At 41.2% G+C, this 27,564-nt stretch overlaps 1 protein-coding gene across 1 annotated transcript; it reads right to left on the reverse strand.

Annotated features, from left to right (window-relative positions):
• Positions 1-26,934, reverse strand: LOC127668628 (cytochrome P450 4V2). The gene is made up of 11 exons (XM_052162309.1): positions 26,359-26,934; positions 19,633-19,745; positions 14,583-14,668; positions 13,476-13,666; positions 13,034-13,103; positions 11,001-11,127; positions 8,745-8,930; positions 3,149-3,251; positions 2,400-2,534; positions 2,124-2,303; positions 1-857 (listed from the first exon to the last, which is right to left on the reverse strand). The coding sequence occupies exons 1-11, from the start codon at positions 26,570-26,572 to the stop codon at positions 685-687; spliced, it is 1,578 nt and encodes a 525-aa protein (XP_052018269.1). The 5' UTR covers positions 26,573-26,934; the 3' UTR covers positions 1-684.
• Between the last annotated feature and the right edge of the window lie 630 nt (positions 26,935-27,564).

The raw sequence follows: 27,564 nt of genomic DNA on the forward strand, positions 1-27,564 counted from the left end.
CTTCTGTGAGAGGTTGGATGTTGTGAAGAGGACTCTCTTCCAATAATAAGATGTATAAAGTGATTGTGTCCACCGAGACCAGAAAGAAGATTCTAGCACACAGTTAACAAGGTGACCAAAACTTGACTCGTGCATGCAAGGGACCTGCCTTTCATGATAAAATTCGAAAGTGCTCTGGCAATTACTCATAACTAATAGCATTTATGACATTACAAAAACTTAAGCCTATTATCCTAAGGGCTTAATCACCCACCATTTTCAAATGATATATGAATTTCCAAGTCAACAAGAATATTTTAATTCTGAGATTTCATTTAAATGATGACCTTTGAGTCTAACCAGTGGAATTGGACAGGCCAATGTCCCTCTGTTATAATTTTTCTTGCATGTTTATGTCAGTGCTACTTCAGCTAGTTAACAGTGCCCTCGGGAGACAGACCAGTTGTGACATGGCATCCATACTGGTGACAAACATACAAAAACTCTCAGTGATAGACTGTGTCCCATGATCAATGGGGACAAGAAAGGAAAAACGCTAGGTTTGAGGATTCAGAGTTTTCAGCTCATAATCTAAAAATTGTGGGTACCATGTTTCTTTGGAATGTTCTTCATCATGATAAGGTCACAGTTGGAGGATGGAGTTAGGGACCATCTTCATGTCTCCTCTTTAGCTGGAGGATGGAGTTAGGGACCATCTTCATGTCTTCTCTTCAACTTGATCCAGATGCCATTATTTGGCCTAAGAATCAAATCTCCAGACAGGCCGAGTTCTTCTCTCTTCTGGTTGGATTCTACCCAGAACTGCCTCAAGATACATGCGAGAATGGTCTTTTCCTCCATGACAGCAAACTTTTGACCTTGAAGAAAATGTAAATAGCATCACTTGGATTGTAGCCGCAGCTGAAACATGAGATAGAGAAAATGCAGGGCAGTCCCCAGTCACTTCACATCTACATCTACGGAGGCCATAGAACAAAATCTGGAGAAGACTGCTAAAACTGAAGAGTTCTCAGTATCCTTTTTGCTCCCACAGAGTCAGATTATCTGTGACAGCCAGATAATCTCAACATTTACAGTACCATGTACTTTCTGATCTATAGATTCTATACCTATGAATTCAACTGACCATAGGTTAAAATACTTTTTAAAATTACATCTTTACTGAACAGAGCCTTTTTGTCTCATCATTCATGCCCTAAGCAATACAGAACAATTATTTTGCATAGCATATATTAGTGTGGCGGGAATCTGGAAATGATTTAAGTATATTTGAGGGTATAACTATGCATTCACATGTAAAATTATGCCAGTTTATACACAGGCTTTTACATACTCAGATGGGACTCTCTGAGAGGTCCTGGACCAAATCCAGTATTAGATGGGTATCACAGGACACCTTAGGATGACACCTCTCACTTTTAGCATCTTTCATTTGTTTCCTTGATAAATAATCTCACTGCGTAGCTCTGGCTATTCTTGAACTCACAAAGAGTCTCACCTGCCTCTGATTCTCTAAGTATAAGCCACCACATCAGGGAACTCCCAATATTTTATACTATGAATCTATTTAGAGATAGGATATTCAAGTTAAAAAAATTAACATTGCATGATTAAATTTAAATGAGCTAAATGAGGTCATTAAGGTGGGTCTCTGCCAGAACCAAGACAGTGATCTTTAACACGCAGGCACACAGAGAGGAAAGACTAAGAGAAGACATACAAAAAGAAGGCCGCCATGTCTAAACCAAATGAGAGAAACCTCCCAAGACACACTGATCTGGTAGCCTTGCGAGCAATGAGAGGTTTAGTTTCTATTGATTTGAGCCATCTAGTCTGTATTCCGTCTCACAGAGATCAACTCTTTCTGCTTCTGCATCACTGGGATTACCTGTGCATACAATACCCAGCCTCAAATGCCATCTAGGGACAGACTTGGGTCCTCACACTTGCATAGTACCAACTGAGCTGCCTCGCCAGCCTCTAACAATGACTATAAGAACTACAGTGTAAAGCAGAGAAGAACAGAACCCCTTTCAGGGTCTGTTGCCTATGAGTAACATCACTCTTGTGAGAAATCTATCACCTAGGCCTGAAAAGAAAAACCCACTTGCATGGATACAAACCAATACAGTTTCTAGGTCCAGCAGAAAATGGCACGTAGGCATAGGGATGGCGTCCTTGGGAATTTTCAGGAAAGAACCGCTCTGGCCGGAATTCCTCAGGATCTGGGAAGTATCTAGGGTCTCGATGTAGTGCATAGGGAATGATGACTGCTTCTGTTCCTTTTGCGATTCTGTAACCAGCTGTCAATAGTAAGCAGTGTGTCAGGACACTGGAGCCAGATAGACATCAGAAATATAACTCCTGCCCCGCCCCCTGCCGCCATTAAGACTACTCACCCACTTCACAGTCTTCATTAAGACTCCGGGCGAATAAAGGGACAGACGGGAAAACTCGGAGGGTCTCCTTAATGACACAATCCAGATATTTAAGTTTCTTCAGGTCTTCCAAGGTGACAGGGCGGTGGGATCTTCCTGGTTAGCATAAATGTATAAGAAACGAAGGTCACCTTTGATTCCATTTATTGAGATGGGAAATAAAATGGTGATTGCCAGTAGGGGGCAGTGGTAAAGGGAAGAAAGATGAATGTGTGATTAGGAGTACAGGTTTCCTTCAAGGTGCTGAAAATGCTTTAGAGATGATAATACTTACTTATCATACAGTAGACATAATTCCTCCTGCTGCATCACTCACTCTATGAGATGCAGTCACATGAAAGGACCCTCCCTTTGCCCTCATAAGGCTCCACCTTCCCACACAGCATCTTCTTGGCACTGCTCAAGGCACAGCCCAAGACACTAAGCTGTAGTTAGATGTGTCTGTTTCACCTACTCAGCATCAGGACCATTGTGAACCGTTTCACTGATCCATGCATCCTTAGCCTCTTCTCCGGGATAGTCACATGTCAGGGCATTTGTCCAGTGCCTGCTAGGGAATCGACTAGACCTTGTCAAGGAGACTGATACAGGCAGGAGTCCAGCATCACTGCCTTTCTGTTTGTCACATTGGCATCCCTAGGGATCAAGAATGACCATTGCTTCTGTGGACTCCGAGTCCCCATCAAAGCTAACAAAGGGGCCCAACATACCAAACACATCATCCAACTCCTTGCCCACTTTCCTCTGGACTTCTGGATTGGAACCCAGTAGGTATAAGGACCAGTTTATTGCAGCAGCAGTGGTATCGTGACCCTGTAAATATAAAAAGGAGATGTTTAGAAGCCCAGTCCTGTTGGGGTACGTGTGAGGAAGAAACTGAACACACTCTGCTGTGTGTGTGTCACACCACTCGGCTGTGGTGTCACTGACACACCTAAATTGTTCAGCGCAGCTTTTCGTCTCAGTGAGAGAGAAATCCAACAGTTTCTTAGCTGGGCAGAACTGGCATACTTTTGTAATCCCAACACTTGGGAGGAGGATTACTGTTCTGGTTAGTTTTCATTGTCAACTTTACACACCCAAGAAGAGAGCAGCTTGATTGAGGAACTGACTCCATCAGATTGGCCTGCAAACCCGTGGGGCCTTCTACTTGATTAATGATCCATGTGGGAGGGCCCCAGCCCTGTATGTTATAGCGGGGCTGGCCTATACCAGAAAGGCAGCTCAACATCAGTGGATGCAAGCCAGTGAGAGGCCTTCCTTTGGGGTTTCTGCTGCAGGGATCTGCCTTGAGTCCTTGCTTTGGCAAGCCTCCTCTGCCGGTGCAGACCACCAAGGATTATTTGCAGGCTACTGAACACGTTCTCCCACTGAAGACATTGGCTATGAGCCAATTTAATACTTGGCTAGTCTCAGGCAAAATGCTAAACATTTTGTAGAAATTAAGCTTCATAACTCCAGGAAATATTTATTACTAGCATTCATATTTTAGAGATTAAAAAATAAATAACTTCCCAAGGAAGTAAAAGCAGGAAATGCCCACTAGCCAGCCCTGATGGTGAAGCAGAGCTCATTCTGCGGTGAGACTCTGGTATAGCCTGTGTTAAGGAGTCAAGTCGCCTTCGGGTCAGCCCAATGTTCCACTTGCTCCATATTTCAGGCCTTCAATTCTTTCCTCCTCTCGTCTCGCTATTTCCATACATCTGCAACCCTTTATGAAGCAACTCTGGAGTGCAACCAAGATCCAGGGGCTTATTGCTTGGCTGGCTGCTAATTCAGGTAAAGAAGCACTCCTAATAACTCGATGGCTTCTCAGGAATATAAAGGTGTGACCCCCATTCAAGTATGTGGGAGAAGATGTGTCCTGAACTTCCTATGGGTGAAGTAAAACACGCCGAAGACTTTTCAGAAGCAAGCACCACAATGGCTGAATCAGTTAATGGCTGGGACCCGAGACATGAGAACCTCGAGTTAACAGCTTGCAACCATAGCATGGAGGATAGCTCTGTATTATAATTGAACATGGTAGACTTCTCCTTAGGACAACAAAGAACAATATCAAGACATGAAAATATGTTAGGGCTGTAAGAATGAGTTTAGCCTGGCTGTTTTTACAAGAGGGAAAGGATAGTTAATGGTGGGAACTAGATGTGCTTACATGCACACATATGTACATAGGTATTATATATGTGGGTACATATGTATATATATTGAACATAGGCAAAGTAGAAATGGTATGAAATGCTATTATATGACTTCTGTGATTGCCACATGTTTTTAATGATCTAATCTTCATAGTTATCCCTGGAAATCCATACTAATAAAATAAGAACAGAGAGTGTGGTTGTTTGAATAAGAATGCCCCCCCCCCCGTAGGCTCATATATTTCAATGTTTGGTCATTGGGGTATGTATGACACTATTTGAAAGAGAGTAGGAGTTATGGCCTGGTTGGAGGAAGTGTGCCAATGGGAGTGGGATTTGGAGTTTCAAAAGCCCAAGCCAAGCCACGTGTCTGTTCTTATTGCCTCAGATCTGAATCTAGAACTGTCAACTGCTTCCCCAGGTCTGTCTGTGCGCTGTGATGTTTCCTGACATTATGACAATGGACTGAACCTCTGAAACTGTGACCAGCCCAAGTTAAATGCTTTCATTTACAAGAGTTTCTATATGATCATGGTGTCTCTTCTGAGCAACAGAACACTGACAGGTAGGGCTATAGCCCAGTGGAGAGCACACATCTATTATGCCCTGGGCCCTTGATTCAATCCCTGTGATTGATAGGAAAAACAAATACTAAAGCCCAGTGGCCCAGAAAAGCTAGGTCAAGTGCTTGAGACCACACTCCAGTGGTCTGAAACTGTGATTTGGTGCCAGAACCCACACCCTTAACATTTCTCTGCCTTTTGACTAAGATGTCTATTTCTTCCTTAAGATCTCATTCTAGAAAGTTATGTATGAGTCACCCTTTGTTGCCATGACAAAATACCACGATCAAAAGAAACTGGAAAAAAAAGAGTTTGTTTTAACTGTGGTTCCAGAACAGAATTCCGTCTAAGTGCTTTGAAGCTAAAACCCTACACAGCAGGCATGGAGCACAGGACTTGGCATTTGGCCTGCTGTTCTTTGGTCTTGCTTTGGTCCAGTGTTTCATGACAATGCCTTGTATTCCTCCATTTTGGAAAAGAGTGTATATTCTATGCTATTGTGTACTGGAAATATGTAATTAGTGTTTTGATTTCACATGAGTCACAATTAAAGAGACGACCATGAGTCACAGAAGAGACTTCAGACTTTTTTGAACAGTAAGAATGCTAAAGACTATAGGATTTTTTTAAGTTGGAATAAATGCATTTTGCCTCAAGCGATGGCCATGAGCCTGTTGGACAAAGGGACTGAAAGTCGGTGGTTTGAATGAGAACTATCCCCCATGGGCTAAGGAATTTGAGCACTAGATCCTGGGTTGCTGGCACTGTTAGGGAGGTCATAGGGCATTTAGGATGTGGAGCCTTTCTGGAGAAAGAAACTCCCTTAAGATAAGCCTCTCCCAGATTGGATCTCACCCTCTCAGCTACCTACGTGATAAATGTGATCAGCCAGCAGTTGTTTTGTTGGGGATTGAAGCCATAGCCTCACACATACTAGGCAAGTAATGAGCTTCCCAGGCCTTGGCCCAAAAGGAAAAATTTAAAACCATTGATTCATCTAGATCTCTGTTTACCACACAGAAAACACGGTTAGACCTGGAATGGTCGGAAGCATTTTATTTAGTTAGTTCATTGGCACAGATCCAGAATAAGAATGCAGGACTCCAGACCCTTCATACCACTGTGCTGTCTTATGTAGAACCCTTTCACAGAGATCAATGGATGAGGTAACCATTTGCATATTGTTGCTTTTGTTGCCTATGCTTTTAGGGGTCATCTTCAAAATACTAGTTCCTACACAAGTGGTTAGGGAGCTCTCTCTAGGTTCTTCCTTATTAGTTTTACTGTTTCATGTCTGACAGTTATATCTTTAATCCATTTTGAGTTCATTCTTGTGCAAAAGGTGGACTAGGGCTCAGTTTCTATCCTTCTGCATGAGGCTATCTAATTTTCCAGACTCCATCTAATGTAGTTTCTTCCCACTGTGTATTCTCAGCATCTCTATCCAACATTGACTTATAAATACAGAATTACTTTCTGGGCCTCTAACCTATCCCATTGGTCCCTATATATGTTTTTATGCCCCAACCATGCTGTTTTGGTTACTATAGCTTTTAAGTGTATTTTTAAAGTAACCAAATGACTTCTTTATTCTTTTTTGCCCTAGGCTGTTTTGATTTTTCAGCGTCTTTCATGGTTTCATATGAATTTTAGGTTTGGTTTTCCTAGTCTCCAAAATAAGTCACTGGATCTTGTTAAGAACTCCACTGAATATTAATAGCAGGGATGCTTATCAATAGGTGATAAGATTTTAAAATTGTAGGCTATGTATAATAAAATCATATAATTCTCTTTTTAAAAACTAGTATATTCTATTATTTGGGATAATATGGATGGATCTTAGGGAGCATTATGGAAAGTAAAATAAGCCAGGATAGAATGAAAAATAATACATGATCTCGCAAACATGTGGACACTAAAAATAGTTTAACTCATAGGCATACCCAAGAGAAAGACAGTTGCCGGAGGGTGGCTGGCGGCTGGGGAGGATGGGAAGGAGAGATGCTCTAAACCACAAATCTCCGCAATGAATGTAAGCAATGAATCCTCATGCTCTATAGCAAGGTTTGTGGCTACAGTTAATTACAATGTATTATATACTCCTAAAGAATAAAGTTTGGGGCTGGAGAGATGGCTCAGCAGTTAAGAGCACTGGCTGCTCTTCCAAAGGTTCTGGGTTCAATTCCCAACAACCACATGGTGGCTCATGACCATCTCTGTCTATAAAGGAACTGCATGCAAGTGTGCATGCCGAAAGAGTGCCCAAACATTTAAAATTTCAAATCCTTTGGATGTTCTCACTCCAGAATTGGGTGGTTGGACACATTAATTAATACAATGTGCACATTCACTAATGTGTGCATGTATCAAAGTGTCACACTGGACTCTAGAACCATAAACAATAGTTATTTACCAGCTAACAATGAAATAAGAAATTGAAAGAAAATGAGGAGCAACGTGGGCCCTGCACCCAGATGGCAGGAGGCAGAGCAGCCAATGCAGTGCAAGCCACAGCACTCAGGGCCCTCTGGAAACCCATGCTCATTTTCATAACCTTCACTTGCAAGCTGTTGCTTCAGCATAGGACTTTCTGAAACCTTAATTCTGCAATCCACAAGTAGAAAACTTCACTCTCTATAATATTCTTATAATAGTTATAGTTTATTTACAAGATATGTTTTTAAGAAATATTAAAATGCTGACATAATCCTATTAGAATCACACACTGGTTAGATTTTCTTTGTCTAAAGCAACTTCATAGTAGTAGCTAAGGGCCAGACTTGAAAAAGAGTCTAATGGCCCTTTTTGGGGAGGTTAAGAGAGAACATCAGGCAAGATAAGGAACTGAGGACAATGTGAGACTTTGTGTCTTCTTAGGAAAAGTCTGGAGACCTTTAAGTTTTCTGAAAAAATTATGTGTCTCTCATCATCCTGTTCTGAGTTTTATAGTTTCTGATGGTGTTATTAACATTTTCCAGTTATACTAAGATTGATTTTTTTTTAAAAAAAAAAATCTGTGCCAGTAATTCAAGGGGTCATTGAAATTAGAAATATTTTAAATTGCATTTATTTGTGTGCGTGCCCACACTAGACTGCATGTATGTGTGCGTCTATGTGTGTGTGTGTGTGTGTGCGTGTGTGTGATGGCACATGCACATGCATGGAGGTTAAAGAATGACTGTTTGGAGTCTGAGTTTTCCTTCCACCATGTCGTTGTAGCAATCCAACTCCGGTGGTCAAGATTGGTAGCAAACTTCACTCCCTGGGCCATCTTGATGGTCTCATTTCTGTGGAGGACTTTTTTGTGATAAGATTTATTTTTATATGTACTGATGTTTTGCTTGAATGTATGTCTGTATGAGAATACCATATCCCCTGGAAGTAGAGTTACTGACAGGTGTAAGCTGCCAAGTAGATAGTGGGACTCGAACCCAGGTCTTAATTGCTAAGCCATCGTCCCAGCACACTGCCCCATCTGCTTGCTTGTTGCTGTGGTGCTGGGGATGGAACCTAGTTCTTGCATTAAGCAGGTGTTGCTGCTACGGTACATTCCGAGTTGGGAAGTACAATAAAGAAAATTACCTGGCAAGAAAAGTTACCTCAAACATGAAGGTGTCAACTTCCTCTCGGATGTCCTCGTGACTTAATCTGTTTCCTTCCTCATCAGTCACACTCAAAAGCAAGTCAAGGAAAGCCTTGCGCTTATTCTTGGAGGACATAGGACCCCTGCCAGCACCGGTGCAGTCTTCCTCCACCTTCCTTTCATTGATCCGTTCAGCAATGACCTGTAGGATTTCAATAATGTTGAACTGAAATTTGCACGTTTGGTGAGGCATAATGGTCTGTTTTACTATGAAAACATGCTACCTTCTTTAACTCCATGCCCCCAACTCAAACTTTCTCAGTTCATTTCAGTGACGGCTTAGGTTCTTGTGACCCAGCACCAAAGCCTCCGGTTATCACCAAGGATGTCTTGTGGTGAAACTCTTAACTACAAATGGAATGCCAGGACACACTTTGAGTTTTCAAGTACTATTTTTGCAGGGGAATAGAGTCACTATCTAGGAAACATCCCCTAGAGATGTGACAGAAGTAACGAGGAACAGTGCAAACGGGAGGAGGACCCAGCTAGAGAGTGCACTGATTCTAGGATGGTTACATCAAGTTACAGAGAAAGGCAATAGCAAACTCATGAACCAACGGCTGGCGCCAAGTCACCCTGCTCGCTTGCTCTTCAGTGAGCGCAGTATGCTCTCCCTTGAGTGCTCATGTGACTGGGTCCCTAGCTGCTTTCAGGTCTCAGGTGATAGTCAGACAAGAGGTCTTCTCTGCTCGTGTCTTCTCTTGTCCCTAACATTCTGCAAGCGCCTGACTTTTTTCCCCACAGGCCCCCATTTCACTTATTACATGACAAGCATTGTGTTTGCACTGTAATATGTTGCCCCAAAACCTCAAAGTCACCATCCACTTAGCGGAGTCAGCCTTTGTGAATTGATCTTCTTCCCCCAGAACAAGAACACTGGCAAGCGTTCTAGAATGTTCCCTTGATACATCTGAATTAACAACAAAGATGGTCCACGTACCTGCTGTGCTTCCGTACATTTTCTTTTTCCTGTTGGGTAATTGAGTTGTCCCATGAAGAGGCTTAAGTGAGTAGATTCTCAGAAATTTGGCAACAAAATGCAATGTTTCTCTGTGATTCTTTGTGGATTTTATAAGTGTTTATGTCTCATTATATATTTTTCAACATTTGCAAAATGAATGGTATTTTCTATGTAGTCTTGAATTCATTACTTCTTGTTACTGATGTTGATGCATGATATTTGGGGGGTAATGTAATTATAAAATGAGACCTGCTTCTCCTCCTGCTACCTGATGCTTGTACTCAAGGCATTACCTCATTCACTTAATCTACCAACTTAACCATGTGATCCATTGGTGGCTTTTTCTTATCACAAAGAAGAAATCCCAGTATACTTCAAGTAATAATTACAGCAAAGAATTTAAACGGGAACATTTCAATACGTCTAAATTGCATTTTGATGTATGGTTTCAATCAAACTTTGCTCTTCGATAAACAAGTCTGCCATCCAAAAATGAATCTCCCGTGCTTAAAAAAAAAAGCCCTTACCTCCTGCTTATTTTTCAAATTGAAAAGAAAATAGAATTATCACATTAATTTTCACTGAACTCTACTCTGTGTTGAGTTGGATGTTCTTTCATCGGAGAGTGACTGTCTTCCCAAAACCTCCCAAGAGACTTGTGTGTGGGTCTCCCTCCCTTTCCTCTCTCATCCAGAACCCTGTTGGTTAGTAAGCGTTCAAAGTCCATAGATGTTCTTCCACTGTTGTGATAGATAACCTGCTCCCTAGACTACTCTCCGGGACAGTGGGAAACATGCTTGTTTAATTCATTTCTCTATTTCCAACACTGGGTATAGCACTTGACACTCAGCAAAAAGTTCATGAATGCCATTTTAATATGTCATTTAAATGCAATATTGATCTTTTATTAAATTTTGCATTCAATTTAACTTTTGAGGAACAAATATTCTACTCTAAGGCCTACATTTGGGTTTGTTATAAAAAACAAAACAAAACAAAATCCTGGACTGAAAAATATTTCTAACAGTTGGTAATAGCTGCATAACATTGTGAAATCATTTAATTCCACTTGATTCTTTGCTTTATATATATATACATATACATATATATACATATATATACACATACATACATATATATACACGTATATATACACGTATATATACACATACATATATATATACATATATATACACATACATACATATAGATATGTATATATCTATATATTAACACACACACACAACTTACATTGTTGGTGAACGTATGTAGGCTCTTGAGTCCCCTTTTGTGGTCCCGCCCTTCTTTAAACATAAGGTACCAAAGGTCAAACCAAAGCCAGGGCATCTTCATTCTTCTATATATCATATCGCTCATCCTAGAAACAGGATAACAAAGGTGATGACCTTTTATATCAGAACCTTATCTCCTGACCTTCAGTACCTGGCCTTGATAATGGTAGTAAATGAAATGCTTCTGATTAGTCTGCAGTGCTAATAAAGATCCATGTGTGATGCCAAATTGTGAGACTAATATAAATACCTCGGCACTGAAACAAATCATAGATCTATTAGGGAAATAATAAAAGTCCACTAAGAAACATGCAGACGGGCCTCTGGTTGGTGCTTTTGTTTCTACAGTGTGAGTTCACAACTTCCCAGGGATGTTAGCTCATTTTTTGCCAAAGGTTTCGATAAAATCTACCTTTCTTTAAGCGCTCTACTCTTACCCAGTCACTCTTCTGAAGTCAGTGAGATGGCTCAGCAGGTGAAGGAACAGCCTTGTCACCTGACTTCTGACCTTGGGATTCACGTGACAGGAGGGAAGAACTAGCCCCCCAATAAGGTGTTCTCTATTTTCACATGTGCACTGGGATACATGCACACACATGTGCACACACAAAATAATTTAAAATGATTTAGAAAAGCAAGCGGTCTTTGACAAGAAATCACAGATTCAATAGCAACCTACCACGACACTGTTCCTAGCACTTGCCTCTCACTTTGAGTGACAGGGCAGATGGTCTGCTTCTAGGTCTCCTTTAGGACAGTCTCAATGGCAGCTCTTTGAATGGGGCCTTTCCTGGACACTATTTTCCAGAACATATCCATGTTTGGTAATATGATAATAACAACTCAATCTCTTCTTTGTCAACAACTGTTACAAATTTATTTCCTAAGTGTACATTTCTTCGTTCCGTCTCCTATGCTATTCTGTTGTCTGTGTTGGTTTAAAGCTACCTGGTAACTGTGGTGGCTGCTTGATCATAGCTGTTCAATACCTATTTGTTCAGATAAAACTGGTTGAGCAATGAATTAACATAGTATAAACCAAATCAAATCCCATTCCCATCTCTTAATAGATAAATAATTCCAAACACTTTTTTTAATTTATTGATATATTTATTTACATTTCAAATGATTTCCCCTTTTCTGGACCCCCACTCCCCGAAAGTCCCATCAGTCCCCTTCCCTCCCCCTGTTTTCCCACCCAACCCTTCCCACTTCCCTGTTCTGATTTTGCTCTATACTGCTTCACTGAGTCTTTTAAAGTTAAAAAAAAAAAATAAGACTACCTCAATTGAGAAATTAGCACCCAGTCAATGCAGAAGATGTAGAAGAAAATAAATGGTATCAAAAGTTTTCCAGTAGGAGAAAAAAACACACACACACACTGAATAGTGATACACCATTAGCACTATGATACAGACCTTCTAGAGCCATGGTTCTCACCTTTTCTGGTGCTAACCCTTTAATACAGGTCCTCTTGTTGTGGTGGCCCCCAACCATAAAATTATTTTGTTGCTACTTCATAATTGTAATTTGTCTAGTGCTATGAATGGTAATGTAAATATCTGTGTTTTCCAATGGTCTTAGGTGACACCTGTGAAAATATTGTTCAACCCCCAATGGTGTCAGCCTTCAGGCTGAAAAGCACTATTCGAGAATGTTCTTCTTACAAATAAGTTATATATAGAAATAGTTGCTGTGCTATTACTGCTTTTATGCCTTTCTTTGGTCATTTGGTTTCAAGATGCCGTTGGGGATTTTACATTTCTGTAGCACTCAGCTATACCATAATTTACATTTATGACAAATTCCCTGTTGCTAAAGTTGACACTCATATTCTGAGATGAATTTTTACTTTTTGTGGTTTACAATTTCACTTCAAACACGATGAAAATACCACATAAATGGATGTGATGAACAATGGTTTTCAAGCCCAGATCAGTAACAATTTTAAAGAAAATCCCCCCACACACACACACACATTCTCGCTCTTACCTATACACCGTACGGACATACTCAGAATCACCATTACTTTGAGCTCCAATGTTCTTCCCCATTGCTGTTTCTGCAAAACACAGATGAGAAGCAGCCGTTGGCTACGCAGTCAGCTTGTGTTGTCTGAGAGGTGAGGGATACAGAGACACCAAATCCTGCTCTGCTCTCTTCTGTTTGCTCTTCGGTTCCCTTCTGCGTCTCCTACTTCCAGTTCTTGTCATCCTTTTCCCTTTGACCTTTTGGGCAAGGTGACAAAGTGACTGCTCCAGTCACCTCCCACCCCCTTGGAATGGCTGCTGCTTCTTGGGGAGGCTCATATCGGTAACACCACCCTGAAGGATCCCGAGTCCTTTCCAATCAGTCCCCTCATTTGTCCTACCCATAGAATCTTAATGTCTGCTTAAGCCATTGACTTTCCATGATGTAAATGGATCAGACTCACCACAGATTATATCCAGAGCGCAAAGAGTGATGTGAATAAAGCAGTTAAAGGCTTCTTGGTCGACGTGGTTTTCAAGCTTATTAACCAATATATTTGCTTGTTCGTTCATGACATCTAAGAAATCCTCCAGAATTGTAAAATGGAAAGTGGGCGTTAGCATCTTCCTCCTGGTTCGCCATTTGCTCCCAGTACTGCAAGCACAGTACACCATTACCATTCAAAGAGGGATAGAGCCATGACACGGCAGCCATGAACCATGATACAATCCACAGCACCTCAACAATCTCACTCAGACAAGGAAGAAAGACGTATGTAAGATTTTCGTGAATGCCCCCGGTGTAGATATTTGGACCTTGTTCTCTGATGGTAATAGTTAAAATTGCTTTCATAAAATAGAAAATGTTGAGACAATTTTGCCCATTTCCAGGAGGCATTTCTGAAAATCAGCTCCTCCCCTAAGCTTTATTCTTTAGACGCCCACATGCTTCATGACTCGACCTTAATTTCTGTGGTTGGAATCCTGCAAAATAGTTTATATCGAATGCCTTTTCCTGAGTCCTCTTTTAGGAAAAGAAGCTTATTTCCAGGTGCCAGATCAAGGCTGACCTGTGTACTCATCTGGGTTTGCCTGACCTTGCTAGCTTCCCATCACCACATATGTTCCTGCTTCTGCAGACCTCCCTCCTAATTCTTGGGGTGCCCTCCACATTTATTAACTTATAACTTCTGGTTGTAATCATGCCTGGCTAGGGACTACCAATTACCGTGGCTAGAGGTTACCAGACACTTGGAGGCTGTCTCTCAAACAATCAGACACTGTCTTACTGTTTAGTCTCAAACCCTGGAACAACTAACATATCAAAGTAGGCCTGGCCACCGGGGTTCTCCCGGCATCCTTCCATCTCCAAGTGTCTACCTCTCCCTCTTTGTACCTTTGCCCTTTGGGTTTTCTACACGGTTCCCCTGTCCTCACAAGGCTCAGGGGCGTGTCAACTCTGGACTCTCCCAGACATCTCTGCCTCTGGCTACTACAATAAACTTTCTCATCTACCACAACTAGGAGCAGTCATGTCCCTTTCTTTTTAATTCTTTTGTTCATTCACTCACCTTGTAAGAAGTCCCAGTCCCAGCCATGGCTGTAGGAACTTGTACAGAAACGATTTATCGATTTGCTTCGAGCTGGTCAAAATCACCTTAAGAAGAGATTTTTTTTTAATGAGGAATTTAGACATCAAAACAATTATTAGAGGATCGGCCCTAGGGCACTGTCTGCTTTTCAGATCAATACTTTATCAACATTTATTTTTCTCTGTGGTTCATTAATTTTTATGCCTCAGATCGAGGGTTTTGAACATAAGTTGTCATTCAAGCCTGGAGACAAAATGGAGCTGAGGAGAATAAAAAGGTGAATCCCCTGATTGCCTTTGGCCTTCGTTTTCACTATGGGGACTTCTTTGTCTCCTGAATTTGCACTTACACACGGCACTTAATGGCTTTATTTATAGGAACTGGAGCTAAGTCATTATTACAGCCAATCTCTGAGCTTTTAAACACTGGTCAAAAGTATTGTCCCTGGTATCCTGACCATGAGATCCTTGATTCAGAAACATGGGGGAAAGTATTTCACTCTTTGGAACCAAATTAGACTAGCTACATAGCCTTATCGAGAGAAAGGGGGGAAACTTACAAAAAAAAAAGCAAAAGCAAAATCCCCCCTCATGTTGAACCACATACACTTCCTGGTTCCATCCTTTTGACCCTACCTTGCCCTGCTAGTCCATCCGGAGTTAAAGTTGCCTTTACTTGAAAACAGACATGCTGCTACCTTGGATATAAAGGGTGGGCATGATGTTTCTTTGCTGATACAAGTTTTAAAGCTTTTATAAGTCTTTTTTTTAAAAAGATGACCTTTAAAACAGAGACTTAGAAATTGTGTCTCAAAACAATTTGCCAGTACCCTGATTAATAAGTAAACCAGTCTAACCCCACCAGTGTTTAAAATGACGTCACATATTAATCAACATCTGGCAGGAGCCCTGGGGGTTGCCTATTCCCACAAACTCCCTCGCCTGCCCTGGTCACTCAAAACAACCGTATTGTTGTTATTGATTTAAAGGTTTGTTTGTTTGTTTTTCATCTTACTATTCCTTTAGACATTGATGATATAGAAAAAAAACACCTTTTCAATGCCTACTTTCCATTTTGTGACACCGATGTCTCATTTTCATTGGAAAGTTCTGCTTCAATATGATCAATACCCTTACCTCTGCCAGTGGTGAGAAACTAAGGCGATACGCCCTACTTAACACCAATGTCCTAGACTCATATACATTTCATTTATGGAGGATGCCTTATTAGCCTCCTACGCTAAAGACACAAATCTAATTGTTTTAAAAGATTTACAAGCTTTAGGATGAAACTTTACACTTTACACTTTACCCCAGGCAAAATTCAGCTCTTGGATATATTGTTACTAATTCTTTCATTAAGCCTCATCAATTACAATCATCTGTCCCCTCTACCCCCCCCCCCCAAGATCACTTCACCAGCTTTTAGGCAATATCAATTAATTTTGACCTTGCTTGGAAATCCCCAATTCCTCTCTGTCTCACCCTTTAGTGAGAAAAAAAAGGGGGGAAATTGTGTTAAACACACCTCAGATGGCAACTTCGTCTATCATGCAGCGGTTACAGCTGTTAGCCCAAGCCTTGGGACAACAACCCACTTTCTTGTTGATGATGAGATTTATGTCTCTATTTATTTTTCTCTGACCATTCCTCTTTCCCTTATAGCAGCCATTGGACGATTAACCTGCCCTCCTCAGTCATTTAAGAATGACTATTTCTTCCCTAAACAAAAATACTTTTGCCCCAAACCAACAAAGAGTAACCCTTACTCAACCAGCTGAGCCAAAACAATCCATTCTTTCAAATGTCAAGACTTGTTCACTTTTTTTTATAGCCCTCAGAAGAATGGGAAATAACATTTACAGGGTTTAGGGGACACATTTCTCTTTGCTTCTTTCCCATCAAGACTACCTGTGCAATCACATCACTTCCCACACAGACCTTTCTCCCATAAATGCACATCCTGTTTCTCATGCACCAACCATTGTCGCAGCTGGAGCCCACACGTTAGACAAAGGGGGCCATCACATAGCACTGTGATGCTGGACTTCGCGTGCTCTTCTGTAAACCCTATAGGAATCACCACCCAACCCGCAAAATCTTAGGCCAGCTAGTCTGCTTCCTGACATCTCCAAGATTAACATTTCAGTCTATACACCATTTCTCCCTGTGCGGCTCAAGCTATTCCATGTTTATTTCAAGACTCCTTCTTGCCATCTCTATCTGAAACATTCCTCTAGACAAATTCAGTATATTCTTATTCAATCCACACAGAAATAAACTGCCCATCACAGAAGAAAACCATAATGCCAACACCTGTGTGCCTTTCCTTGAACAGGCTACTGCTTCCCATTCCTTGTTTCACCATGAGGCTAAATGTCATTTACAAAAACGTCTTCATTTACCACAGATATAGTTTCATCAAATGGCTTTTCCAGTCCTGCTCCAACTGTCAGTCACTGGTCCCCACCATTCCAAAAAGGAGTTAACCCCCATGGTCTTTATCCTAACGATCTCTGGCAAATACATATAGCTTTGTGTATATTTCTTTGGTTCTTTTAAACTTGTTGATGTTTTCATTGATACATTTTTTTTTTAGCCTTTATCTTTGTTACTACACAAACCCATGAATATGTTAGAACTAATTCCAGATAACTATTACCTGCTTTCTCTGTAATGGGGATTCCGAGAAAAATTAAAACAATTAACACCCTACTGTTGCATGAAAAAGTTTTATCTCATTTTGCCAACAGAGGACAATTATGTCTGCCATGGTAGTCCATATAACTGTCAAGGACCAGCCTTAATGAAATGAGTACATTTCTTTGTTGTTGTTGTTGTTGTTGTTGTTGTTGTTGTTGTTGTTGTTGTTTTTGAGACAGGGTTTCTCTGTGTAGCTCTGGCTGTCCTGGAACTCACTCTTTAGACCAGGCCAACCTCGAACTCAGAAATCTGCCTGCCTCTGCCTCCCAAGTGCTGGGATTAAAGGCGTGCGCCACCACCAGCCAGCATGAGTACATTTCTTATTCAAAACTCAAATATATCAATGAAAACACACACACACACACACACACACACACATACACACACATGGGAATAAAGGATTTCTTTACTCCTTCCCTATGTGGGAAAATATTATTAAGAAGCAAAAAGGTTTTTAAAAACCAAACAAAACATCAAAACCCTACATGGTTTTACATAAGTGCCCTCCAGAGCTCATCAAGGAGCTACATTCCATTCATTAACTGGGACTAAGACTCCATGTCTTAGCTTGTTTCCTACAGACCTTCTCTGGGCCTCAGCATGACTGAAAAAAGCCACACCATAGGCTGGCACCAGAAGGTCACAACCTGAGAACTGAAGGTGGACCCTCTCCTGAGAGCATTTAAAAGGTGTTCTGCCTTTTCCAAGAATCACTAAAACCGTAGTAATGCTAATGCAGGTCAGTCCTCCAACATATTCCACCATTATCAATCAATCAAGCCTCTGTGATTGACATGCCCCTTAATTAATAAAACAAAGAGTTTAGGATTGTAGGAATAGTTTTTCTGAGATTGCTGCCCTTACAAATCAAACTTTCATCCCGTCTGTAACAAGTTCATAATGTGACTGGAGATCAGTTGTGCTATGTTCTCATCCTGCATAAATGCCGTATATTCCGCCTACTTAGAATTGACTAACCTTTAAGAAAAACAGTGGAATCAATCTTACTGTACTTTGGACTCCCAATATAATTAACTCTTATAAGCACATCTGAATGCTTAGCTTGAATGTTGTATTCCCTATTTTTAATTCATAACCCACTCATGCCTCTGACTCAGAACAATGTATGTGAGCCTAAGATGACGCAGCAAAGCTTTGAAAGCAAGACACACACACACACACACACACACACACACACACACACACACAGAATGAGAATGGCCCCCACAGACTCATACATTTGAATGTTTGGTCACCCACTGGTGGAACTTTTGAGACGAATTAAAAGGTGTGGCCTTGTTGGATAAGGTGTGTCATGGAAAGTCAGCTTTGGGGTTTCAGAAGCCCATACCATTCCCAGTGAGCTAGCTCCCTGTTTCTTGTGGATTGAGATGTGAGCTCTCAACTTCTACTCTAGCACCGTGCTTGCCTGCCGCCTGTTGTCCCCTGGCCTCCCCACTTCCCCCTGCCATAATGCTCATTGACTCTAACCCTCTAGAACCCTGTAGCCCCCAAATTAAACTCTTTCTTTTATAAGGGACCTTGGTCATGGTGCTTCATCACAAGCAACAGAACTAAAGAATTAAGAAAACCTCTGTTCCAGAGAGCAGGTCAGAAAACTTCAGAAGACTCCAGGCCCACTCTTGGGCAAACAACACCAAAGCTTAGTTTCTTTTCTTTACACTCCATATCCTCAGTACAACAATAAATTGTTGTATCATTTAGGGCCTCATCTTATATCATTGATATAAGATGAGGCCCTAAATACCACGATGAAAACACCCCTATTTTATTAGACATGAATTTTGAACTCTTAAAACTGTGCCTGGCACACAAGGCTTGGTGCAGGATCATTGCACCAGCTAGTCAGCTAAGGCAGGAGAGTTACAGGCAACTTCAAGGGTAGCCTGGAGCTATCAGATAAGGTCAACTCAGTGTCTCAAAATTAGAAAACTTAAATATAAATAGATATTTATATTTATATTAAATATAAATATAAATAAATGGAAGAAGATCTGCATGACATGTAATGGCTTTAGATTTAATCTCCAATACAAAACACAAAAAAACAAAATAACAAGTCTCTTTCAAAAGCAGAACAAGTACACTGAGACCTAATAAGAGACCCACACAGCAATGGGGAGTTATTCCCCAGGATTGCAACTGAATTGCAACAATAAATCATGGAGTGGCCGACATAGTGCCTCATAAATGAAATGCTCTTTGGAGAGTGCAATGAAATTCGAAGATGGATTTGTTCCTTGTGTTCTGATGAAATTCTTGTAGCCTATACAATAAACTGTCTTCCACTGCGATGCTATACTCACCTCCACATTCTCTGCCTTATAAAGTGCCACCAGGGGCACTGGTCCAATCCAAAGTTTAATGATCGGCAGGTGTCGAAATTCTTCTGTGTACTTAATTAGCTGCTGAAAAAATTCTGGAAGAAAAATGTTTTTGCCTTAAGCTTAATCAAGACAAGAATTTGCTCGTTGAACTGTACAAATGTTCATTATCTCCTTTCAACAAATACACAGGAAGTGTTTTATATCACTGTTAAAGGAAGCTGGGGAAGGGCATGAGCTTGTAGGTGTTGGACAACATTCCTGTAGCTGTAAGGGTATTTAAAAAAAGAAGATAGACTCCAGAAAAACTAATAACCCTATTAAAAAATGGGGTACAGAGTTAAACAAAGAATTTTCACCTGAAGAACTTCGGATGGGAGAAGCATCTTAAAAAATGCTCAACTTCATTAGTCATTAGGGAAATGCAAATCAAAACAACCCTGAGATTTCACCTTACACCAGTCAGAATGGCTAAGATTAAAAATTCAGGAGACAGCAGGTGTTGGAGAGGGTGTGGAGAAAGAGGAACACTCCTCCACTGCTGGTGGGGTTGCAAATTGGTACAACCACTCTGGAAATCAGTCTGGCGGTTCCTCAGAAAACTGGGCACCTCACTTCTAGAAGATCCTGCTATACCACTCCTGGGCATATACCCAGAGAATTCCCCAGCATTTAATTAGGATACATCCTCCACTATGTTCATAGCATCCCTATTTATAATAGCCAGAAGCTGGAAAGAACCCAGGTATCCCTCAACAGAAGAGTGGATTCAAAAAATGTGGTATATATACACAATGGAGTACTATTCAGCCATTAGAAACAATGAATTCATGAAATTCTTAGGCCAATGGATGGAGCTGGAGAACATCTTACTAAGTGAGGTAACCCAGTCTCAAAAGGTCAATCATGGTATGCACTCACTAATAAGTGGATTTTAACCTAGAAAACTGGAATACCCAAAACATAATCCACCCATCCAATGAGGTACAAGAAGAAAGGAGGAGTAGCCCCTTGTTCTGGAAAGACTCAGTGAAGCATTATAGGACAAAACCAGAACAGGGAAGTGGGAAAGTGTGAGTGGGAGAACAGGGGGAGGGAAGAGGGCTTATGGAACTTTCGGGGAGTGGGGGGCTAGAAAAGGGGAAATCATTTGAAATGTAAATAAAAAATATATCGAATAAAAATATACTTTACTTAGATTGGGAAATAAAAAAAATAATATCTGTCCTTCAGATAAATGTAACAATAATGTAAGTTATTATAAGGCAATTATTAGGATTTGGTATAGCAAGATGTACATTCTTTTTTTTTATTTTTCCTGCTTTTTATTAAATAACTTTTTTTATTCGATATATTTTTTATTTACATTTCAAATTATTTCCCCTTTTCTAGACCCCCACTCTCCGAAAGTTCCATCAGCCCCTTTCCCTCCCCCTGTTTTCCCACCCAACCCTTCCAGAACTCTTCCCTGTTCTGGTTTTGCCCTATACTGCTTCACTGAGTCTTTCCAGAAGAAGAGGCCACTCCTCCTTTCTTCTTGTACCTCATTTGATGTGTGGGTTATGTCTTGGGTATTCCAAGTTTCTAGGCTAATATCCACTTATGAGTGAGTGCATACCATGATTCATCTTTTGAGCCTGGCTTACCTCACTTAGTATGATGTTCTCCAGCTCCATCCATTTGCCTAAGAATTTCATGAATTCATTGTTTCTAATGGCTGAATAGTACTCCATTGTGTAAATATACCATTTTTTTTTTTGCATCCACTCTTCTGTTGAGAGATACCTAGGTTCTTTCCAGCTTCTGGCAATTAGAGGGCTAATATCCAATATATATAAAGAACTCAAGAAGTTAGACTCCAGAAAACCAAATAACCCTATTAAAAAATGGAGTACAGAGTTAAACAAAGAATTTTCACCTGAAGAACTTCGGATGGCAGAGAAGCATCTTTAAAAATGCTCAACTTCATTAGTCATTAGGGAAATGCAAATCAAAGCAACCCTGAGATTTCACCTTACATCAGTCAGAATGGCTAAGATTAAAAATTCAGGAGACAGCAGGTGTTGGAGAGGGTGTGGAGAAAGAGGAACACTCCTCCACTGCTGGTGGGGTTGCAAATTGGTACAACCACTCTGGAAATCAGTCTGGCGGTTCCTCAGAAAACTGGGCACCTCACTTCCAGAAGATCCTGCTATACCACTCCTGGGCATATACCCAGAAGATTCCTCAGCATGTAATAAGGATACATGTTCCACTATGTTCAAGATGTACATTCTTAATAAATCAATGCCCAGTACCTTGGGCCTGTAAAAAATGTTAAAACCTGGCTTTGGCCCAAGACTCAGAACTTGACATCTGAACCATTGTATCACACTTAAAAAAGAGACTCCAAAAGTCTCTTAGATGAAAGTATTGTTGAAATAGCAGGAAAAGAGCTGGAAAGTTGGTTCGGTCGGTAAAAATGTCTGCTACCTTGCATGACAACCTGAGTTTGATCTCTAGATTCACACAGTGAAAGGAAAGACTTGGCTCTAGGTAGATGCCCTTTGACCTCTACACATGCACTGTGGCATAGCATGCATGCACATACAAACACACACAAGCTTACTAACTAACTATAAAGTTTAATTAAGGCATTATTTTAAAGTTTTAAAAATTAGAACTGGAGAAATGGCTCAATGGGTAAAAGGACTTACTGCTTTTCCTTAGGACCCAGGTTCAATTCCTACCATTCATAGCAGAGTACCATAAATCCAGCTACAAGGATTTGAACATCCTTTTCGGACCTCCACAGGCACCTGCCCATACGTGTCATACATTCACAGAGATACACACATATGCATGCATATGTATGTATGTATGTATGCAAGTATGTATGTATTGAATATTTTTGACTAGTGTGCTGTATCAAATCATTAGTTTCAAAGCATTCTGGTTTACATTAGCGTTTTGCCTGCCTTGGTCTGATGTGATGGAGAGACAGTGGCTGTTGAATCTGTGGTTGGAAGGAATCAGATCCAAAAGTTGAGCCCCATTGGGAAAGTTGGTTATTTAACAGAGGACTGGACAGTGTCAGAGTTTAGATGCCAACTGGAGTCCTGAGAGTGAGGTCGCCCAGGCCTGAATCTGGACGTTAGCCATGCCATAAAAGGCGTGGCCTCTTGTATAAGGGACCGTGTCACTCAGACCAGAGGTTGTATTTTAGGTTCTGCTGACCGGCCCAATTTTGCTCGGCTCAATGCTGAGTACAAAGGCTCAATAAATGCTTAGTTGGCAATTAAAAGGCTTATTGTAAACAAGTACATCTTAGCTGGAGATCTAGAAATCTGGTTATTTTAATCCTAAAGTAACCGCAAATGTTATTTCTCTAGACAAAATGAGTAAGAAAAACAGTAAACCTCTTAGCTCGGAGTGCTCTTAGCGACTTCCCAAGCCAGTCAGTTTCACAACTGAAAGATGGGCAACAACGGTCCTCATCCTCCAGTCCAGTGCTTGTCGACCGACTAAGTGATCCCTCTGTGAGGGGTCGCTCATTTTAAGGAATCCCAGCAGCTCAAAGTTCCTCTCAAGTGGTCTTAGTCGTTAAAGACTTCTACACAATAGAAGACTTTCCGAGGTAAGGTTGGAGGGTGTTCTAAGGCCAAGACCACTGCAAATAGAATTTTGATCTCAAACATTTATAATCCCAAATGAGGAAAATCAGAAAAGACCAAAATATCTAAAATATAATATCCTGAAAATAAAATTACAGAAAGATAATTTGTGAAAATGTTATGAAAGACAGTTCCTTAAAAATATGGAAAGTGATTTACTGGAAAAACTATAGAAATAAAATTTAAAAAAATAAAATAAAACAAACACTAGAATGCTTCAGAGGACACTTTGTGCAATAAAATAAAGCAATAATAACACATGGTTTTACAAGCAAAATACACAGACATATTAATGAGGATCATGAACAGATTAAAAGTGTTCATAAAGAAATGTTTCAGAACTAAAATATATAAACACGTATCACTATCAGTGTAATTGTGTGCACTTCGTTGAATCATTGCTAGTGTCCAAAGTGTCATGGCGACAGCAGACAACAGGAATGTGATGGTGACATAGAATTCCCACAGTGAGGAAATGCAGATGCCCAGAGAACTGAGGCCTCTAAGTTGTCGTTTGTGGGTGCAGATCTCTTCATTCTTTGAGGGTGCTTCAATGTTCTTACACATATGAACACACAAACACATACATACATATGTACATACATACACACACATTCACACACATACACACATACACACATATATACACAGACTCACACATACATATACATATACACATATACATACACACATTCACACATAACACACATATATACACACATACACACATATACATACATACACAAACATATACACATACACATACATAAACACACACACATTTGTGAACACATTTATATATAAATATACATACATACATACATACATGCATACACACACACACACACATACATACACCACATACATACATACACATACAGTCAAGGATATACAGTGACCCCATCTCGAAAACCAAGCAAACAAGAAACAAACACACACACACACTCACACATACACACACACATACATACATACATATATACTCAAACACACACATTTCACACATATACATGCATGAACATACACACACACACACCTACACACACCATAGACAATGCTTCTTCAAAAGGCAACCTTGGGATAATGTATTTGTGCTGCGACACATGTGCAAAGACAATGTCTAAGCTGAATTAGAAGCCTTGAGTCTTTGAGCAGTCTAGCCTGCAGAAGCAGCAGCAGCTATGGAAACCGAAATCCTTGCATAGAAAACTGAGGAGGAGGAAGAGGAGGCCAGAAAGGCTAGGGTCCTGCCTAAGCAGTAAAGCCTGAAAGCCGGCAGGCCCGGACTTCTGACAACCAAGGGAGCTGAGGAAAATCTCAGAGGCACCAGTTTGCCTTCTGCGTTGTGCCATCGGTACTCAGGGTGCTGGGATTCTGCTCATGCTGAAGACAAGTTTTTTCTTCTCTGGGCTACTCAGATTCACTAACCTCCTTTGAAAAACTCTTTACCAACACACTCAAAATAATGCCTCACCAGGTCTTGAGATAGCTCATTTTCAGCCAGAGACACTGAACTGTTTCCTGAGACTCTGGTTTTCTACAGAAATCCCCCTTTTATTCACTGATGGACAGTTTGGGTTTTGTATTTTGTCTTCCGTGATTTTCACAGAGGAATGGTTAGGATAGAATCTCAAGTATCCGAGTGAAAGGGGGAGGTGAGCTTTCTTTTGAGTATTAGCCAGCTAAAAAGCATGGGTGTTACCAGCATGGTTTTAACATACATGAATGTGTTGTTGGATTACTTCTCATAAGTCACACGGATTGTTAGGTGAAGACAGCTTGATTGGACTTCTGCTAGATAGTATTTATTTTCCCATGATGTTCCATGCTGTTCAGGTTAAGTTGTTGTGACAGGTTTTGTCCGAGGTCACAGAAGTGATAATAAAGGATCTTAAGAAAATGTAATTGTCCCAGCATAGAGGAGTGCTAGGGCAGTGAGCCAGGAGTAGGTGGCGGGGAGGGGGGACACCCTCGTAGAAGCATGGGGGGAAGGGGGGATGGGATGGGGATTTGTGGAGGGGAAACCGGGAAGAGGGAAAACATTTGAAATGTAAATAAGTAAAATAACCAATAAAAAAAATTTTAAAAAATAAGATGAAATGCAACTATATTTTTAAAAAAGATTTAAAATTGATGGTCAGCCTGTAAAACAACTATTAATAGTTAATCTGGAGAGAAGAAAAGGTAGGTTCTGGAAAAAGTTCTTTTAAAATGGGCCATCTGCAAGACTCTTCTCAGTTCTGGCTGTCCCAGCTTATACAGCCATGAAAATTAAGTGTTAAGACTGAACACACTATATTTAATAGGGAACCACAGACAGCAGCACTACTTTTAATGACTTTCTGACTTAAGGTATTTTTTTTAAAGCAATAGAACAAAAATTTTCCGCATAAACCATATCTTTAAAAATTATTTCAAGTTTTAAAAAATACAAAAAAAAACCCAAACAAACAAAAACATCAACATCAACATCAATAAAAAAAAAAACCTTTACAATAAGTAAAGTTTTTGAAATTAGCCATACAAATTTACCTCAAGGCCCTGACAGTAGAGTCTGCTTTAGTGGCCTTGAAAAACTTCCTCAGAAGGATCGAAATACAAAGGTCAAGGGGATTTTAACTGCATATTTATCATGTTTTACTCAGAAATGTTGCAATCTGTTTTATACACACATGTTATATACATGTTATATACACACATGTACGTTTGCTATGTTCGTTATAGGATGGGAGGCACAAAGCAATTTGAGAGGCACCAGAGCGGGGGAAACCGGAATTGGGAGAATCAGGAATCTATTGGGGGTGAAGGGTAGCAGAGTGGAAACCGGAATTGGGAGAATCAGGAATCTATTCCCGGGTGTGTGGGGTGGGGGCTAGGGGGTTGAAGGATTTCTTCTTTCTCCTAGCAGGTCTGAGGGGTGTGAGGATCTCAACTGTGGCAGGACACATTTGGGAGGGAGGGGGAGCCATCCTTTAAACAGGCTTCTTAGACTGAGGAGGAGCTTAGGAGCCTTAGGGTCTAAGTAGACATTTCCTCTTACAAACACAACACGTACCTGTGTTGCCGGGCTTCATTAACAGCGCGTGTCCTACCAAGGGGTAGGCGCGGGCCACCGATGGGATTGGCCGCATCTGCTGCCATTTCCGAACATAGCTTACCAACATCTGCAGGACGTTGAGCAGGATAGTGGCACCGGCCACGGAGATTGCGCTCGCTGCACCCCAAAGCAAGAGCTTCTGCCCGCTGAGCCCTAACCACAGCCACAACATCTCTCTGACTCCCCTCTTCACTCTAGGCTGCCAGAGAGAAGGTGGCGATCAGCCGCTGGGGGTGCGGTGGAGGGAGGTCTTTCTCCAATTCAGGGGACAAGTTCGGGAACTCGGGATGTAGGAGTTCGGGGCTCAAGAGAGAAGAACCCCACCCCAACCCCACGCCGGGCCACACCAGGTCCTCTCAGGTCTTCCTGCTCTGGAGCCGGGTGAATCTGGAGCCGCCACTGCCAGGCCCTGGGGACAAACTTTCCGAGGCTGGCAGAGAAAGCGCCCGCAGGTTTGTTGCGATGCCCTGCAGGAGTCTGCGTAATGTGCACTATGCGCTAGCCTCTGGGGAGCAAGGCGAAAGCGAAAGACCGGAACAACTTCTGAGCCCTGAAGTTCAAAAATGCACGTGAAAGCTCTCGGTGTGGAAAGATGACGAGGGCAGAGGAAGTCGAATTTAGGGTAGCTTCGGGATGGAGAAGAAACGAGAAATTCACATCACCAGTTCCGACACCCTGCTAATGTGGGCTGTTAAGGATTTTGCAACTCCCTTGCTGTGTGTGGAAGGATTATGGATCTCGTAAGCGGTCTGTTTAAAAACTTCAAGTGAAGAGTCCTCGATGTCGAAAGGGCAGTCTTTGGAATTCTAAATTCACTAGCTCTTGCTCAAACGTGCATCAATTGCTGTCCTAAGGCTGGGCAGGCTGCCCAGGGACATGGGACACACTGTGGCGTCTGCTGCAGGGTCAGGCACAGCAACCACCTTCCCATGACCTAGACATTTAGGATAGCCACATATCCAGTGAGTGTCAGCTGACAGACTGAGTCACTAGAGCTAGAGGAGATTGCAGTCTAGCACTTCCCTAAGCACTCTCTGATCAAAGAACGCCAGAACTTGAGAGAACAAGGGTGGGGGTTGGGGTGAGGGTGGGGGTGGGGATGGGAGTGGGGGTGGGGTTTTCAGAAGAGGGCACAAGAAGGCTTGCTATGAGAAGGGTTAGAAA

Source organism: Apodemus sylvaticus, chromosome 18 (genome assembly GCF_947179515.1).
Source record: "Apodemus sylvaticus chromosome 18, mApoSyl1.1, whole genome shotgun sequence".
Taxonomy (NCBI): domain Eukaryota; kingdom Metazoa; phylum Chordata; class Mammalia; order Rodentia; family Muridae; genus Apodemus; species Apodemus sylvaticus.

What these genes read in the sequence shown, in the direction of transcription:
- LOC127668628 (XM_052162309.1), bottom strand. Translation starts at nt 26,572, where the DNA reads ATGTTGTGGCTGTGGTTAGGGCTCAGCGGGCAGAAGCTCTTGCTTTGG. An exon ending in GGACTGGGACTTCTTACAAG is followed by an intron (nt 13,667 to 14,582) that starts GTGAGTGAATGA and finishes CTGTGCTTGCAG; the next exon opens with TACTGGGAGCAAATGGCGAA. An exon ending in CGCTCTGGATATAATCTGTG is followed by an intron (nt 13,104 to 13,475) that starts GTGAGTCTGATC and finishes TGTGTTTTGCAG; the next exon opens with AAACAGCAATGGGGAAGAAC.